Raw genomic sequence first — 17,826 nt, forward strand, 5'->3', positions numbered from 1 at the left:
GTCCAGGAGCCCAGAAGGCCCTGACCCGCATCACGGGTCCTCTTAGGGAGAGGAGCTCGGACAGACAGACATGAGCAGGGGCAGGAAGCCCTCTCTCCACACCTCACCGCTTTGCTCCAAGCCCTCCGGGCCTCCAGGCTGCTCTTCCATGAGGGGAGGAAGGGAAGGGTGGGGGGATGTAGGTCTGACCTGGGCCTGCGATCCAGGCTGCTTTCCCACCATCCTGCTTCCCCAGCAAGCGAGTGACCCTCACGGCTGGGGGCCCTCTGTCGAGGGGCAGGGCGGTACCCCGAACCCTCCCCAGCACAGCTCTCCAGCCCCTGGACACGTTATGATGTGTTAAAAGGAGAAACTTTTACACAGTGTGCGCATGTGGTCTGGAAGTGTGCCCTTTGACCTCACCCCCCCCACCAGGACATCTCTCAGAGCTGCCTTAGCCCCCGCCCCGGGAGGTAAGACGCTGACGGGGAAAGGAGTCCACCTGGAACCTCTGTGTCTTCCTCCTCGCTCCCTGTCCATCCGCCTGGGGCTGCAGGTCTGAATTTTGCTTCCATAAGCCAGTCAGTGCCCGAGGGATGTCAGGTCTAAATGAAGCTGCTGGACGGGCCCTGTGCTGACCACGCCCAGTCACAAGGACAGGCGGGCAGGGACACCTTGAGGACGTGTTCATTAGAGGCAGGCAGACTGGGAGCTTCTGTCAGAGAAAACCTCAGCCACAGAAAGCCTGCTGGGACAGGGCGACAGTGACGTGGGGAGGGGCGGGGCCTGTCCTGGGACAGGGTGACAGTGACGTGGGGAGGGGCGGGGCCTGTCCTGGGATGTGGTGACAGTGACGTGGGGAGGGGCAGGGCCTGTCCTGGGATGTGGTGACAGTGACGTGGGGAGGGGCGGGGCCTGTCCTGGGATGTGGTGACAGTGACCTGGGTGGGCGGGGCCTGTCCTGGGATGTGGTGACAGTGACGTGGGAAGGGGCGGGGCCTGTCCTGGGATGTGGTGACAGTGACGTGGAGGGGCGGGGCCTGTCCTGGGATGTGGTGACAGTGACGTGGAGGGGCGGGGCCTGTCCTGGGACAGGGGGTGTGTGACAGTGACGTGGAAGGGGCTGTGGCCCTGCTCACATTCGCTCTCTCAGGTGGTGGCTGTCACTCCTGGGGCCACGGCCTCCTAGGGCAGGTGACCAGGAAGTGCTGCGTAGCCAGAGACTAGGCTGACGAGGCTGACAGGGCCCGGGTGACCCTGACCTCTGCACTGACCTTAGAAGGAGCCAGACTTAACCCAGGTCAGGCCTGAGGTCCAGGCCTCACTTCACGGGCCGGCGTGCTGTGTCCGGCTGGTTCCGCCCCTGCTCACCGCCTGGCGCACAGGCCCCACTCATTTCCCGGCTTCCGGGCTCCTCCCTGCAGGCTGCTCGGCCTCCGCTGGCCTCTGGCCTCCGCAGCCCGGCCCCCTGAGCACCTGCGCTTCCCCCGCTGGTTTGTTCCCGATTCCAGGGACTCCCTTCTCTGGGGGTTTGCGCCCAGGGCAAGCCATTCGGCCCTTCAGGGTCTCGGGAACCCCGGCCATGGTCAGCCTCCCGACTGCCCGTCCCCACATCCCCCACCCCCACGCGGTCAGCCAGCGCAGCTCGCAGCCTCGAGGAGGAGCGGCCGCGCGGAATGTGGTTCCCGGGAGGCGGCCGCCACGCACGGCCCTTTCCTGCTGCGGGCCGGCCGCAGAGGGCGGGACGGGGGGCGGTGCTCGTGCCCGCAATGCGCATGGTCATTTCCATCTCATGTTTAAGACTCGGCCGCCAGCGGCCCCCCAGCCCGGCTGCCTCGGGAAGGCGGAGCTCATCTCTAGTCAGCGGGGGACAGGCCGCGCAGTTCCTTCCGCCTCCTGCCGCGCTGTCACCGCGGGCTGTCACCGCGACTGCCTGGACACGCAGCGCTGCCCGGAGGGAGGGAGACTGGGTGCTCGTGGCTCAGCCGGAGCTGGGGGTGGGGCAGGAGGGTGCCGGGCTGCCGGCCGGGCTCCGGTGACGGGAGAGCCCTCGGGGAGGACCCTCGGCGGCAGCAGCGCTCCTGTCTCAGGCATTTCCATTCTGAGCCCACGGCATGCGGCCAGCAGGCTTCATCGCCATGACTGAGAGGCCCACGTGGGAGGCCTCTAGGGACCCAGCAGACAACAGGAAACTACACCGTCGCTTGGTGGGAGGGTCGAAGGCCGGCTCCAGGCCTGATCAGAGCTGGCCGGGCTGTTCCAACACCTCCTTCTCCTCCCTGCCCGCCCCCCCCCAACAGGTCTCATCCTCGGCCCAGGAGAAGGAGCTGATGGTCACCGACAGCGGCCATCGAGGGGCCCTTCCCGGCAAAGCAGTGCCCCCAGACCTCTTCCGACGGCCACGCTGGCCTGGCACCCACCGCGCCACGGACGCAGTGACGTTTCACGCCTCCATCGCACTGTGACGTGTCTTCTGCTTCCCACGCGGCTGGAGGTCAGACAGGCCGCAATAACCTCCACTTCTAGGCTCCGAGCCGGTGCTGGACCCTGGAGGCCACACGTCACTGAGGCCTCAGCCCGGCGGAGGGCACGGCCGGCGGCCGCAGCCACAGCTGGGCACGCGGTGGGCTGCTCGGATGCCGCGTCAGAAAGCAAATGAGCTGCACGTTCTGACATGGACACGGACCTGAGAACCTGAACAGACTAGACGCCTGATGATGCCAGGGATCCGTGTGACTGTGAGGTGAGTCCCCCTGTGAAGGGCGCAGACAGGGACCAGGACAGTGGGTGCAAGCTCTGTCATCAGATGGAGGCGTCTCTTCTTTACCAGGAGGGACAGGGCCCCTTCGCGTCCAACCGCCTTCCAGCCGTGACCTCTTCCTGCCCACTTCACCTGAAATCATGTTTAAGTTGCCCGTGGCGGACAGGGGTGGCGTCCTGCCTTTCACCCAGTCTCGATTAACCCACCTGGCTGTGCAGATGGTGCAGCCGTGAGTGATGAGGGTTAAAGTGCACCCTGTCCGTCAGCAAGGGCGAGAGAGGAGGGTGCCGCCACGCTGAGCCACACCCCCGCCTGTCTGAACATTGGCGGGGCGCACATGTTGGCGATGACATAACTGAGATAGAAGTCACCTTCCTTCTCCTTTTATGGGACAACTACATACACAAAAGCCTTTAAAAAGAGACTAGAATGAGAGTCTTGCCGATTAACAGCTGATCTATGGAGACGCAGTGGAGATCTGGTGAAAGCTCACCCGGAGACCCCAGACTACCCATTACTCTGACAGCAGAGTCAGCCACTGCTCCGTCCACGAGCGTGAGGGGCGCAGCCTCTCGTGCGCTGTGCCTGGTGACAGAGAGCATTGCACCTCGAACATTTCATCTGCTGAAGCAGCAAAGAGGTGGAAGCAGCCACGATAAGATAAGGACTCTCTAGCCCACGTGCGGGTGAGCGTTCAGGTCCCAGGCGACACCCGGGATGCTCCCCGGGGAAATAACCTGATTCCGGGAAAGCCCGTCCTCACTGCCTCCTCTGCAGGACCTCGGCCAGAGCCAGAGGACACGCCCGCCCTCCAGGGCCTCCAGGGTGGCTCCCTGAGCAGGCAGCTCCCTCTGTGCCAGCCCGAGTGCTGGCTCTCAGGGGTGGACTCCTGGCACCTGGCAAAGGCTCCTGGCAAACACAGCCAGCGTCTCCCATGACCATGTGCCCGGAACCAGCCCTCGCGACAGGACAGGGCACGGATGCCCTGGGGGGAGGAAAGGTTCCCTGAGCAGCCATGCAGTGGAGGCCACATCGGTAATCACACACACACTTCCCACATGACACACAAACACACAGCACACACATACATGTGCATACATGTGCACACATGCACACTCATACACACAGTACACACAAACACACTAAACATATGCACACCCACACATATCACATATAAACACACAATAGCACACACATGGTACACAGCACACATAAACACATATGACACGCTATACACACCTTACACGCATGCACATACCGCACACACTACATGTGTGCACACCCACAATGCACACATGCACACCCACACGTACACACAACAGCACATACATGATACAAACTACACACACATACACACATGTGCACATACACACAGTACATGTGTATACTACATGCACATCATACATAAATGCAAGACCTATATGCACACACGATACACAGCACACATAAGCACACCACACAACACATGCACACATGTACACTCACATATGACACATTACACACACAACACAGCACATATAACAATACTACACACCATTCATGCACACATGGCACACATGTATATAGCACACATAAATGCACTACACATACATACAACATGCACATATGCACATGATATACATGTGGTACACAGCACACATAAATGCACATGCAGACACCACACAACACACATGTGACACATAACACCCACACACATGTATGACACATGTATACACACAAACACACAACATAAAACATGCTAAACATGGCGTGCATGACATGTTGTACATAAACATGTACTGCACATGTACACGTGCACACCCATATACACTACATATAAACACATAAAACACAGGTATGGCATGCACACACAACATGCAACATATAACACTACACCTATATACACACTACACACCACACATGCAAGCAGTACACATATGCATATAGCACATATACATGTACTGCACGCAAGCACGTGGCATGCACACAGATCACACAGTACATTACACACATGCGACGCGTGGCACATAAACATGCACTGCACACATTCACACACTACACACATGCAGGCACAGTACACAAACACATTATACATATACACACGGCATATGCACACATAACACACACACAACACACACGTTCACAGAGACATACCCCTGCCTCCACACACAGACATCGTGCACACAACACGGGGATGCTTTCCGGAGAAGAGAAGGCCTGTGCTCAGGTGTCTGACACCTCAGAGGGAGGGACAGGCTGTGCACGTTCGCCCACACGCCACTCCGCTCTCGGCAGCGCCCGCCTGTTGCAGGCGCCCCTCAGGTGCCCGCGTGCCTCTCTGGGGGGGATGCTGAAGACCGACTCCCACAGGGGCTGCTAGTCCCCAGGAAAGGAGAGGAGGGCGGAAGGACCACGGGGGACAGGCCAGCCGGGCGCAGCGGAGAGGAGGGAGCAGCGCGGAAGAACCCAGCGGCCTGGAGACGGCGTGGCCCCATCCCCGCGCTGGGCCGCCTCAGGCCGCGGGCCGGCTTCTCTAGAAAGACAGTGAGAACGCTGTCGCTGCTGGGAGCGGTCTCAGGCTTTAGCCTGCTCTGGTGCGCGCCCGCGGGTCAGCTCAGAACAAAGGATTTGCTGCTCTGCTTCTCACAATGCGCCCTGCCGTCCTCACCGCAGCCGCCACCGGCTCTGGGGACGGCATGAGCCTTGCGGAATCGGGGGCCGGTGGCCGGGCAGCCCTCCCCCACTGAGAACAACCCGTGAGCCATGATCGCTGGCGACCCGACGCAGAAACACCTGGACAGGGGGACACACACCTGCACACACACGCACACACCTGTGTGCAGCCACACAGATGTTGCTTCCTTTCAAACACCTTTCATCACTTGAAGAAAACAACGTTTGTACAAAGCTGAGGGTCAAACGCCAGCTTCGTCAGTGAGGTGACCTGGACAATGGGCTGCCTGCGGCTGGCTGCGTACGCGATGTTAGTGATTCTCAGGTCAAAACCTGAGGGCAGGGCGTGCTGCCCTCCGGGGACCAGGCCTGGTCTCAGGACCACTTTGGTGTGAAGGGGGGAATGAGTTTGGTGAGTTACCGGTGGAGCCAGCACCGCTGCAGATCCCACCCTCCACGCCCTGGAGCAGCGCCCCCCAGCCCGGGCCTCCTCCGCCCAGTGCCCCCCCTCCCCCGCCGGGCCTGAGGACAGGGCCACTTCGCCCCGCGGGGAATCGCCCTCAAGCTCGGGTTCTGGTTCTGAGCCGCTGGGCACAGGGAGGGCGGCCCAAGCGCCTCCACCCCGAGGCTCCCTCCAGGGCGGGGCCCGGGTCCCGCACCAGCAGGGCAGGCCAGGGCTGCACTCACTCGCTCTCTGTCACGATGTAGCCGTAGGCCTCCTCGGGGGACTTGACCTCCAGCCGCAGGCCGGGGCCGGGGCCCTCCTGCTCCTGCGAGGCCCCCGAGACCCAGCGCGGGAACTCCCCAAGCCCGTGGGCCCTGGGCTCCGAGTGCGGCCTCGCCAGCAGCTCTGTGGAGTAGGTTCGACTCTTCACGTTCTCCACCCCGGCGGCGTCCTCCTCCGAAGACGAGGCGGCTGCGGGGCCCTCTGCCTGCTCGGTCCCGGGGGCAGGTGGGGCTCCAGGTGGGGCTCCAGGTGGGAGTCGAGACCCCGGGCCCTGCAGGACGTCCCCACGGCGGAGGCTCGCAGGACCGACCTAGTGGGAAGGAAACGCACGTGAGAGGACAAGCAGGAGGAAGGCTGTCCACTTGCCCACAAAGGGCACTGTGAGGTCACTCGGGGGAGGACGGCCGCACAGCCTGTGCTGGAACCACATGCAGATGAGAAGTCCTCAGCCAGGTGGAGGGTGCACGTGAGAATCCGTCATAACGTACCTCTCTCCTCCTCCCTCCCTCCCTCCCTCTCTCATGCACACAAACACATACCCGCTAAACCTCAACTTGTGCAATCAGTACAGGCTGTCAGCATCTCTATGTTAAAAATAACCCATGCTGCCTGGCTGATGTTGCTCAGTGGTTAGAGTGTCGGCCTGCGCACCCACGGCTTTGGGTTCAATTCCTAGTCAGGAAACATATCGAGGTTTTGGGTTCGATCCCGGAGGGGCACATGCAGGAGAAACTGAATGTCTTATTTGCTCAATTTTAGTGACTTTAAGGTCAAGCAGCCACACCGCTTGGTGAAGGTGTACCTGTCAACGTCCCTATGAAATGCACCTTGGAGGCCGGCACACGGGACACTCACATATGATGCAGTGGGATCACGTTACCACACACCCTGCCAGATGGGGAAATCCTAAGGCATGTTAACCTTCTTCTTTGCAGTAACCGTTTTTCATAATTCTACAATGTGCCCATCCTATAGTAATAAAGGGTAATATGCAAATAGACCGACCTGCAGAATGACCAGATCGGGGGCGGGGCTGGCCGGCAAACCACCCACGGTCCCTTGCCGTGGCTGGACCCACCCCCAATGGCCCCCATTGGGGCGGGCGGGCTGGACCCCACCGGTGCACGAATTCATGCACCAGGCCTCTAGTATTACTATCAATCTGAAAACGGGCATTAGCGTGTATTAAACATACACAATTTGCACGCACTGTCTACAGTTTTCTCAGTTTGGGGACTATGAGGTTTTTCCATCTTTTCCTAAAAAAACAAAACAAAATGACCTTTGTATTTCAGGAACATTCTCGGCCACGAACAGAACAAAGACCAGCACAGTCTGCTTAGCGTGAAGCGAGTTGCAGAGACATGCATCTTACCTCTCCGTGACCGTGAGCATCGCCGTCCCGTGCTCTGGTGCCTGTGGAAGACCAGAGCGTTAGCAAAGCCCTGGTCAGGAACGTCGCCGTGAGTGTCGCAGCGTGCACGCCGCCTCCCGAGCCTTCTCTACGCGACGCCAACGCCCGTGTCTCCCAGCGAGCACCTCCTGCTTCGGCGCAGCTGCTGCGCCCGCACACTGCACGGAGGAGCTCCAGCTCAACGGTGAGCGTGGTCGCTCGTACAGCCACCCCGTCCCCCACCTGCGTGTGTCCGTGTCGCGCACACAGGAAGCACCGCCATGCGGGAAGGCAGTGGCTGTGAACAGGGAAAGCGGAGCGTCCGACCCAAACCTCCCCGAGAAGGTCTCTTCTGAACGCGCAGACGCGGTATCTCTGTGGCCGTCACTTCTCTAAACTAGCTTCCTGCCTGCAATGCCCCAGCGCACCCCTCACCGCACCCTCCTGACGCCCCAACAACCCCCGAGACGCCCCAGCCCTCAGAGTGGGTGTCAGTCTTTGAGTGCCCACTGCCTCGCGATGCCTTGTCCCAGGGGAGTTCCGGCATCTTTTCATACGCCCTCGCTACCATCGAGCGGTGTGTCCACTCCACACCAGCCTCTGTCCCAACCCCCAGGCACGGTCACCCTCCACCCGTGCTTCTGGCACATTCTTTGAGTGCCTGCTATGTGCAGGACTGAGCTGCACGCTTCAGTGTGGCTCCGATTCTGAGAAGCAACCAGGCACAGAGAAGGCCAGTTGTCAGGGGAGTCTGAGCCCACCCGCAGGTCCAGCTGCTGTGTGTGTGTGTGTGTGTGACTGTATGTGCATGTGTGAGTATGAGTGTATGCACACATGTGAGTGTGCATGAGTGTACGCACATGTGTGAGTCTCTGTGTGTGAGTGCATGTGTGTGGTTGTGAGTGTATGTGTGCGTGTGTGTGTTGGGAGTACCGGGGGCCTCTGCTCTCTCCTGGGAGCAGCCTGGAAGGGTGAGCCTCAGGCAGACATTCTAATGTCCCCCTTTCACTCTATTATCGAACATTTGACTTGTTCACTAACACACACTCCAAGCCAGGGGTCCTCACACTTTTTAAACGGGGCCAGTTCACTGTCCCTCAGACGTTGGAGGGCCGGGCTATAGTTTAAAAAACACTATGAACAAATTCCTATGCACACTGCACAGATCTTATTTTGAAGTAAAAAAACAAAACGGCAAAAACACCCGCTATAGTTTGAGGACGCCTGCTCCAAACAAAAGCGCTTCCTAGCCACCAGGCTGCTGCTGACTCTGCACCGCAGCAGAGGAACCCGTCGCCCCCCAGCGGGCAGGCTGCCCCCCAGCACGGCTGCTCTGCTCTCGCTCAGGTGCCCACCCTCTGTGGCCTGGGCCCACCGGTCCACCACAGTGTGAGTGCCAGGCACGGGCGCTCACCTCGCGCTCCCACCCCGCCACGGGCACGGTCCCCGAGCGCTGCCTCCGAGCTGTCCGCCGGCGCCCCGGGCTCTCCTCCAGCTCCTCCGGGGCCTTCCCACGTGCCCTCCGCGCCCGTGGCATCGGCAATCACACCGGCCACCTCGTCCAGGTCCGGGGTGCTCAGCGTCTCCACAGAGGCCTGGTGCTCTCTTGGGTCCTCCAGGAAATTCTGAGTCCATGCTCCTAGAGGGCACACACAGGCAAACAGAGTGACGGCGTGTCCAGAGCCCCCTCCGGCACCCCTCCTGCTGACGACAGGCACAGCTGGTGCGCATAAACACGTGTTGTTTGTTGACTCTGAATCCCACGTGACTCCGGTTACACCAAGGCTCAGAGCCTGTAAACAGTGAAAATGGACGTGGGACCCATGAAGGACCTGTGACCGAACTCATGGCCCGAGGAGGAGGAGGAAGCAGGGCTCGGATGAAACGGCTGGAATTACGTGCCGGGGAGGAGCCTGAGCAGCTTCATCGCCCTGAAAAATTAGGCGCCGACGGACGCAAATCAAAGGGCCTCCAAGAATTCCGCTGCTTCCAGGCCAAACGCAACCACTCAACTCCGGCCAGGTGGAGGTGACGCACACGGTGTCCAGGGAGCCACAAAGCAGCAGACATATGAGAACCAGAAAAGCGGGACATGCAGTCAACATCAGAGGGACAAGGACTGCAGGAAGCTGCTAGGAACACGGCAGAGCAGCAGAACCCAGCAAACCCAGCGAGGAACAGGCAGTTCTGGGGGTGACAGGAACAGCCTGAAGCGGGAAGCCTCCCCGCACAGGCTGGTGCGTGTGGCTGGGGGACAAGAAAGGGCTCGCGAGCCTGAAGGCAGGTGGTGCTGTGACTGGAGGACAGAGCGAAGAGGCGGGAAAGGCGGCATGGAACCCAGCGCCTGCAGGTGGTGCCAGCCAGGACACTGCAGCTGGAATCCAAGCGGGAAGGAGCGAAAGGGGCCGAAAAAGAAAGCTCCCCAAGTCTCCCCACCGGGGGCGGGGGGAGGGTTGGGGGGGGGAGCAGGAGCTTAGAGACCAAGGCTCAGGAAGCTGCATGAATAACACGAGAGCGGTGCACACGGCACTTACAGTCAAAATGCTGACAACTAAGGTGAGGACAGTCTTTTTTTAAATATATTTTTATTGATTTCAGAGAGGAAGGGAGAGGGAGAGAGAGAAAGAAACATCCCTGATGAGAGAGAATCATTGATCAGCTGCCTATTGCAAGTCCCCTACTCGGGATGGAGCCCACAACCCGGGCATGTGCCCGTGACCGGAATCGAACCTGGGACCTTTCAGTTCGTAGGCTGACGCTCTATCCACCGAGCCAAACCGGCCAGGGCGGTGAGGACAGTCTTAGCAGCAGAGATTATATGCAGAGCAAAATGGTTGAGTGGGCGCTGACTTCTTAAGAAAACTACAGGTCACAGACATGTCAGTATCTCACAAGAATGACCTATTTGATATAATATATGCAATTACATATTTGATAACATGCATATATGTTAATTTGGGAGAGGAAGACATATGCCAAATGACATATTTGAAGTGTTCAAAGGAATAATGTTTAACTCAGAGGTCTATACCCAGTGAACATGTCCTTCAAATGCAAGAGTGAAAGATACTTTCACATTATTAAAAAAAGAGCTGCCCAGCCAGTGTGGCTCAGTGGTTGAGCATTGGACCTATGAACGAGGAGATTACAGTTTGATGCCTGGTCAGGCATGTGCCCAGGTTACAGGCTCGGTCCCCAGTGTGGGGTGTGCAGGAGGCAGCTGATCAATGATTCTCTCTCATCATTGATGATTCTCTCTCTCCCTCTCCCTTCCTCTCTGAAATCAATAATAAAAATATATATATATTAAAAAAGAGCTAAGCTAATCACCACCATTATCATCACCATTATCATCATCACCACGATCACACCATCATCATCACCACCATCATCACCATCATCATCACCATCATCACCACCATCACCATCACCATCATCATCACCATCACCACCATCATCACCATCACCACAACCATCATCACCATCATCATCAACACAATCATCACCACCATTATCAACACAATTATCACTAACATCATCATCATCATCTTCATCACCACTACCTCTATCACCATCATCACCACCATCATTACTGCCATCATCACCACCATCATCATCAACACCACCATCATCATCAACACAATCATCACTGCCATCGTCATTATCATCTTCATCATCACTACCTCTGTCACCATCATCACCATCATCATCATGAGGAATTTACTGTGTTCCTTTTGTTTAGAGAGCATATAGTTCATTTAATTTCTGGAGACCAACTCTCAGGTGTTTGCAATGACTCAGATATATTCAGAAGGAGTTTATTATTTTATTCTGTCCTCATTGGGGCCTCCACCTGGGAGCCACAGGCCTAATCCTGTGTCAGCTTCCTGTCTATTTTCACTGGGAACAACACGAGAACAGTAAAATGTGTTCTCCGTCCAACCAGGGGCCGTGGTCTGACAGCTGAGTGATGTGCTGCTCACTGGCTAAGTGAGGCGCTGAGCTGAGCTGCCACCGGCTGCCAGGAGCCCTGCCCAGGCGGCTGTCAACTTCGTTCTCGCAGAACCTGCACCCAGTCCACCTCTCCCTCATTACACGAACACTGCCCAGCCAGTGGCGGCCTTAATTCTGTAGCTCGGTTGGCGGCAGGCTTGGCACTCGACTCTTTCTAAAGAATGTTCCCTTGAGCCAAAACCGGTTTGGCTCAGTGGATGGAGCATCGGCCTGTGGACTGAAAGGTCCAGGTTCGATTCCGGTCAAGGGCATGTACCTTGGTTGCGGGCACATCCCCGGTAGGGGGTGTGCAGGAGGCAGCTGGTCGATGTTTCTCTCTCATCGATGTTTCTAACTCTCTATCCCTCTTCCTTCCTCTCTGTAAAAAAATCAATAAAATATATATTTTTTAAAAAAGAATGTTCCCTTGAGACTCACATTACTGTGAGTGCATGCTCAGCACGGTCAGCAACAGTGACAGGGGGTCGCGGGCACGTGCTGGTGGCAAATGCCAAACTGGAATATAAAACTGTCCAGGTGGGCTACTGTGCGTGGGATTGAAATCTGTCTCCATTAAGGGGATGGGCTGAGCCAGGAGGGCACTGGGATTGGACTGAGAGAAACAGGTTCAGCACGGTGCCAGCTGCCGGACTTCCTGTGAGTAGGAAAGTTCTAGAAGGTAGATGGCCCATGTGCATGGTTTACATACATCTGCCGCTAGGAACTCAATTTATGATCAAACCAAGTGTATTTTACCACAACGTTTAAAAATTTAAATACAAAAAGTGGACATGGCACTTCGGTTCCTAAGCGTGGCCGGGGTCACGGGCCGGGCCTGCTCCCTAGTTGGGAGGACGGGCGCGAGGCACTGACGGGACAGGAGAGGGAGGGTGCAGAGCTGCCACTGCCCCAGCGGCCCTGCTTCACGCCAGGCGTGGGCGCACGGAGAGCCCAAGGGCAGGACAGCCACACGGAGGGCACTGGTCTTGGCAATTGTGTGTGTCTTTGTATGTAGTGTTCAGGTTCTGCGTGGCAACCATTTTTACATATATGACTGGTAATAAGGAACAAATTATCGTTTATAAATCCTATTTCCCGTAGTGACTGGGTCACAAAATGACAGGCTAACCGTTAGCAGGGAGCACTCCCCCTGGGGGTGACCCGGGGCGCCAGGTCTGGAGCTGGGGAGCTGGACCCCACAATGTCTGTGTGCAGCACTGCCACGCCGCACTCTCTGTGACCTTTGTCCTTCCCGCCGCCTGCCTCGCGCAGGTCTTTGAGTTTTCCGTTGCTTTAAAGCGGGGTGGGAACCCTCTTCCTGCCCAGGCCACTTGGGTTGTTCCCGGCCACACAAAATCATTAACTTAAAAATGAGCCTGCTCGATCTGGTCACACATTTAATTAACTCAGCCCAGTGCCTTGGCAGGGCCAGACCCACTGATTTCTCCGGCCTTATTCAGCCCGCGGCCGGACAGTCCCCACCCCGCCCGAGGCCCTGAAAGGGTCAGGTGTCAACCACGAATAAAGGACGAAGACGGTCTCTTCCCTCATGAACACTGGCCACACGCGGTGAGCCAGACCTGACGCGTCCATCGCATTGGAAGCACGTGGGGTGGGTTTTCCTGGAGCTCCGTCTGGAGCTGCGGAAGGCCAGGGTCAGGAGCCACATGGCCGCTCTCCCAGGCTCCGCCCTCCCTGCTCCGCAGGCAGCCCCTGGCGTCTGGGAGGCGGCTCTCAGGGCCTCACCACGCTGAGAAGTCGGGTCACACAGCCCTCCCCTCCGCTGTCCGGCCTCCCTCAGGCTACCTGAAGGGGACATAGTTTCGTGGAGAGGCTGCCGCGCCTGTGCCTTCATGGGAATTCTGCCCTGGGCGCGACTGTGGGCTTCGCGGGGCGGGGGCGGGAGAGCAGGGGAAGGGGGGCTGTAAGGCCACAAACTCAGGAGAAGTTGGTCTTTCCGTGTCCGTTTCCATTAAACACAGAAGGCCGCCGTCTATCCGCCTTGGCTCACACCCAGGACTGGAGAGGGAGCCAACACCAACTCCAGGACCTCGGTGAGCTCATCGGTGCCTCTGCGCCCCCTACAGGCTCAACATAGAACTGCGCACAATGAGTCAGAAAGCTAGAATTTGGAGGCCACTGAATTCATTAATGGACCAATTAGCCAGAGTAACAAGTATATTGTGTTCACATCTGCCTTTTGGACAGCTGGCTCTTAAGGACTCCCACTCGGTCTCACGGGATCCAACGCTGGGCCAGCCACCATCCACCCTCAGGCTGCCGCTTCCCCGTCAGGAAAACGGGGCTGGGAATAGCATCATCTTTTGAGGTTGGCATGGAAAGCAGACGCGGCCCTCTGAGTGGTGAGAGAGGCACGTGGCCCGCTCCCCGGCGCGGACGCCACGGGAGACGGGCACCGACCGGACATCACTGCAGGACATCCTGTGCGGCTCGTCCTGGGAGGAAGGGCAGCGCAGCCCGGGGGCAGGGGGACCGAGCACTCCGACAGCCGAGGTGAAAGCCGCTCGGGGTGGAGTGGCCGTGCTGCTGACGTGTGGAACGGGCACCATGGGCACCGCCTCTTGCTGAACACGAAGGGCCAAGTCTCCCCCTGCCGGCCACGGGATCCACGGGATATGGGGCTGCACGCTGTCCTTGGGAGGCAGCCAGTGAAATCCAGAAGGGGAGAACTCTGCGAGACAAGTGAGCGAGCGAGCCAGTTTCCACAGTAAATAAATTAAATAATAAATTGCAGGAAAGAGAAAAGAGGGAGGAGAAACCTGTAGATCAAGAGGGGCCACCCCGGCCGGTCGCTCAGTGGGTTAGCGCGTCAGCCATACACCAAGGGTGTGGGTTTGACCCCTGCTCAGGGCACATACTGTACAAGTCAACCAATGATGGCTCAATAAGTGGAATGACAAATAGACACCTCTGTCTCTCTCTCTCTCTCTCTCTCTCTCTCTCTCTCTCTCTCTCCCTCTCCTTCTCTCTCTCCCTCTTCCTCTCTCAAATTAACAAATAACAATTTAAAACAATAAAAATAAAAGATGTAGCCACCAACTCAGTGGACCTTCTTTGTATCTTGACTCACAAAGGAACCAACTATAAAGGCAGTTAGACAACAGGAAACGCGGTCTGCCGCTGGTCAATGCTGTGCAAACACGGCCGCCGTTTCCTCCGGAGGGACGGCTGGTCCGGCCGCGGCCAGTGCGCACCTCCGGGCAGGGCAATGCTGCAGTTCCTCAGGTGAAGCCGCTTGGAGACGCGGAGGGAGGCGGGGGGGAGGCAGAGGAGAGGCCGGGCTGGGTGTGCGGGCATCGCCCACTCTGTGTCGTGGTGGACATCCACGTGACTCCTCCAAGCACACGGGGCAGCTGGGAAGATGCTACATGTGAAACCATAGCCAACTTTGCAGCACAGCCAGCTCAGAGGCCAGGGGACAGTGGGGAGCATCTGGGCAGAGGCCGTGCAGAGGGGGGCGGTGACCGTGGGGAGGGGGTCCGGACGGTGCAGCCCTAGCAGACGTGTGGGGAGGCCCCTCGGCCCGCACCAGGGCGCTCGGCAGAGGGAGTGCTGTTGGTATTGACCTCTTCCGGGAGGGGGGACCGAGGTCGTCCACTGCGAGCTTTTCAAGTTGTGGGAGATGCACAGGAGGGGAGGGCTAAAGACAGGGCGCCAGCATCATCGCATGTGCAGAAGCCGAGGGGACGGGAGAGGGTCAGACCATGGACAGAGGCTAACAGGAGGGGGGACCTTCCCAGGGTATTCATGGCAGGTGCTGAGCTGGGAAGGTGAATAAATACTCTGAGTTTAAGAAGGGAGGGAGGGAGGGAGGGAGGGAGGGGGGCAACAGGCAGAGGACGGCCGTGGGCGCAGAGAAGGCAGCAGCCAGCAGAGAACACCGGCCCCGAAGGGGAAATGCTGGTGGGAAGGGGGCTCCCCGGGCACCGCCCCGTGGACATGCCAACCCCACGGAGGGAGTGTGTCTGTGCGACGGTTCAGCCAGGGGCATAGCACACACCTTTCACTCCACGACAGGCACAGGAGAAAGCAGCAGCCGCTCCGCCCTCTCCCCGCAGCCTGGCGTCTCTTTCATGTAAACAGGTGGGAGCGTCCGGCCCCAGAAACCAGTGGGCCTGGCCCTGACGGGCACTGGGTGAGCTAATTAAATGTTTGACCAAATGGAGCAGCTGATTGCTAGGATGATAATCTTGTATGACCTACGAATGAGGTTATAAATACCCAAAAGGCTCCCACCCCTGACTGAAAAGGGGCTACAGCAGCACGCGGGGCGAGGGGCTCCCCTGAACAGAGAGTGCCGACCACACGAGCAGGTGTCATCTCCGCCGTGCGCTGCCGGCGGCTGTGGTTCGGAACGTTCAGAGGAGAAGGCTGCTTCACCAGCGTCTCCCCGAGCGTGAGGGCCTCGGGGAAGGCTCTGTGTCTGTCGGAGGAGCAGGCACGGGCCCCCCTCCCTCGGGCGGTCGCACAGGACATAACTCGCATGCCAGTGCGAGCCCAGCGCTGCGGCCGGCCGCCGGGAAGGCCGCGCGGTGCCAGCATCGCGCGGTGAGCGGCGCTGTCTCACCCTGGGGGCTTTGGGGACAAATACGCATAAACATGTGACCTGGGCGCATGTGACCACAGCAGTGACGGGGCGTGTGACGGAGTAAACGCATCCGAGCCGACCTTCCAGCGCCTGTGCAGCCCACACCACCCGCTCATCTTCAGTGACGTCACGAAACCGGGACACTGCAGGGAGGCGTGTGAGCAGGGACAGCGTCTTCCTCTCCCTCCCGTGCCAGCCGCTGGGCCCACCGGCGTGGGCGTGGCCACCTTCCCGGCCAGCCGCACGGGAAGCGCACCCCAAGGCGCCCTCCTCACAGGCGCCTGGCGTCCGCGCACCCCAGATGCGGGGCAGGTGCTGGGAGACGGAGTTGACAACAAAGCCCCCAGAGGGGGTGAGGCTGACTCACCATCGCCGGTGCCCAGGGGCTCGGTGGGGTCTTCTGGAGGCGAAAACCGTTTTCCGTGTTTCCTCCAAGGCACGCGCAGAAGGTCATCAGGCGTGAGGGGGCCCGCCTCGGTGGGCGAGGGGGGTATCATGGCCAAGTAGGCGATCAGCTGCCTGAGCAGAGTCTGCTTCTGGACCCCGCCGCCCCCCGCGGGGCTGAGCTCGCCCGGCTGGAGCCGGCTGAGGGTCTGCAGAGGGCGGCCCAGGGGGTGGCTGGTCCGGGAGGCAGGGGCGTAGGTCAGAGCGGACGTTTGGGGCACGTAGGTCAGCAGGCTGTCGGCCGGGGGGCCCTCGCCCTGCAGGGGCGGGAGAGAAAACAGCAGCGGTTGAGTCTCAGGCGTCAGCCACGCACCAGAATGGCCCTGGGCTGGGATCCTCAAGGCGCTAAACAGCACCAAGCCCCGGATGCGCCCACAGCACATGCTCAGGGACCAAATTCCTGTCCACGTTGGTCATGACACTGGTCATGGATAACAGCTTTATTGAGGTGATTCACACACCAGGAATTCACCCAACTCAGCTGTTTTGAGTGTAGCCACAGAGCTGGGCAAATGCCACGCACTATTCCACCGTGACCTGGTCGGAGAACATCTTAGTCACCCCGAACGAAAACCTGCACCCCGACTCCTCCCACTCCCAGCCCCGGCCATCGACTTCTCCTTCCTCTCCTTCCAACCCTGAGGCTCTGCCGGCTCCAGGCGCTGCGCGGACAGGACCCACCACGGACGGGACCCACCACGGACGGGATCCACCACGGACAGGACCCACCACGGACGGGACCCACCACGGACGGGACCCACCACGGACGGGACCCACCATGGACGGGACCCACCACGGACGGGACCCACCACGGGGGCCTGTGTGTCTGGCTTCTCTCACGCAGCGTCGTTTTCGGGGTGCACCCCGCTGCGTGTCGGCCGCGTTCTCTCTCGCAGCCAAACACTAACCGGGAGGGATGCAGTGCCTTGTGCTTCTTCGTTCACCCGCTGCCGGACGTGGGGCGGTTCCCACTTTGGGGCCATCTGCATGCACTGCGGGCGGCCGGGGCCGGGCCGGGGCCTGTCTCTGTCCTCCCCCGGCTCCCGCACGGCTGCGCACGCACACACCCAGCGGCGGGCTCCAGGCTCCCTCAGCGGCTTGCTGCTCCGTCCTCGGTTTCATTCTCACCAGCCCAGCGTTGGGAAGCGGGCGGACGGGGTATCACATCACGCATGTCGGACTGGGGATCACATTCCACCAGGGACGTGCCGGCGCCTGGCTGATAGCCACACACAATGTCGCGCCACGCCCTCTCCCGGGCCGCCGTG

At 59.2% G+C, this 17,826-nt stretch overlaps 1 protein-coding gene across 1 annotated transcript in view; it reads right to left on the reverse strand.

The window, feature by feature from the left end:
* The window catches only part of PTPRN2 (protein tyrosine phosphatase receptor type N2), a gene marked incomplete at both ends in the record, with an annotated part of 459,743 nt that overhangs the window by 273,071 nt on the left and 168,846 nt on the right, over positions 1–17,826 (reverse strand). The window contains 4 exons of the mRNA XM_079785821.1: positions 6,080–6,429; positions 7,495–7,535; positions 8,927–9,151; positions 16,482–16,815. Of these exons, the coding sequence (XP_079641947.1) occupies positions 6,080–6,429; positions 7,495–7,535; positions 8,927–9,151; positions 16,482–16,815 (950 nt within the window). The remainder of the gene's footprint in view (positions 1–6,079; positions 6,430–7,494; positions 7,536–8,926; positions 9,152–16,481; positions 16,816–17,826) is intronic.

This window comes from Cnephaeus nilssonii (assembly GCF_951640355.1).
Source record: "Cnephaeus nilssonii genome assembly, chromosome: 12".
Lineage (NCBI taxonomy): Eukaryota > Metazoa > Chordata > Mammalia > Chiroptera > Vespertilionidae > Cnephaeus > Cnephaeus nilssonii.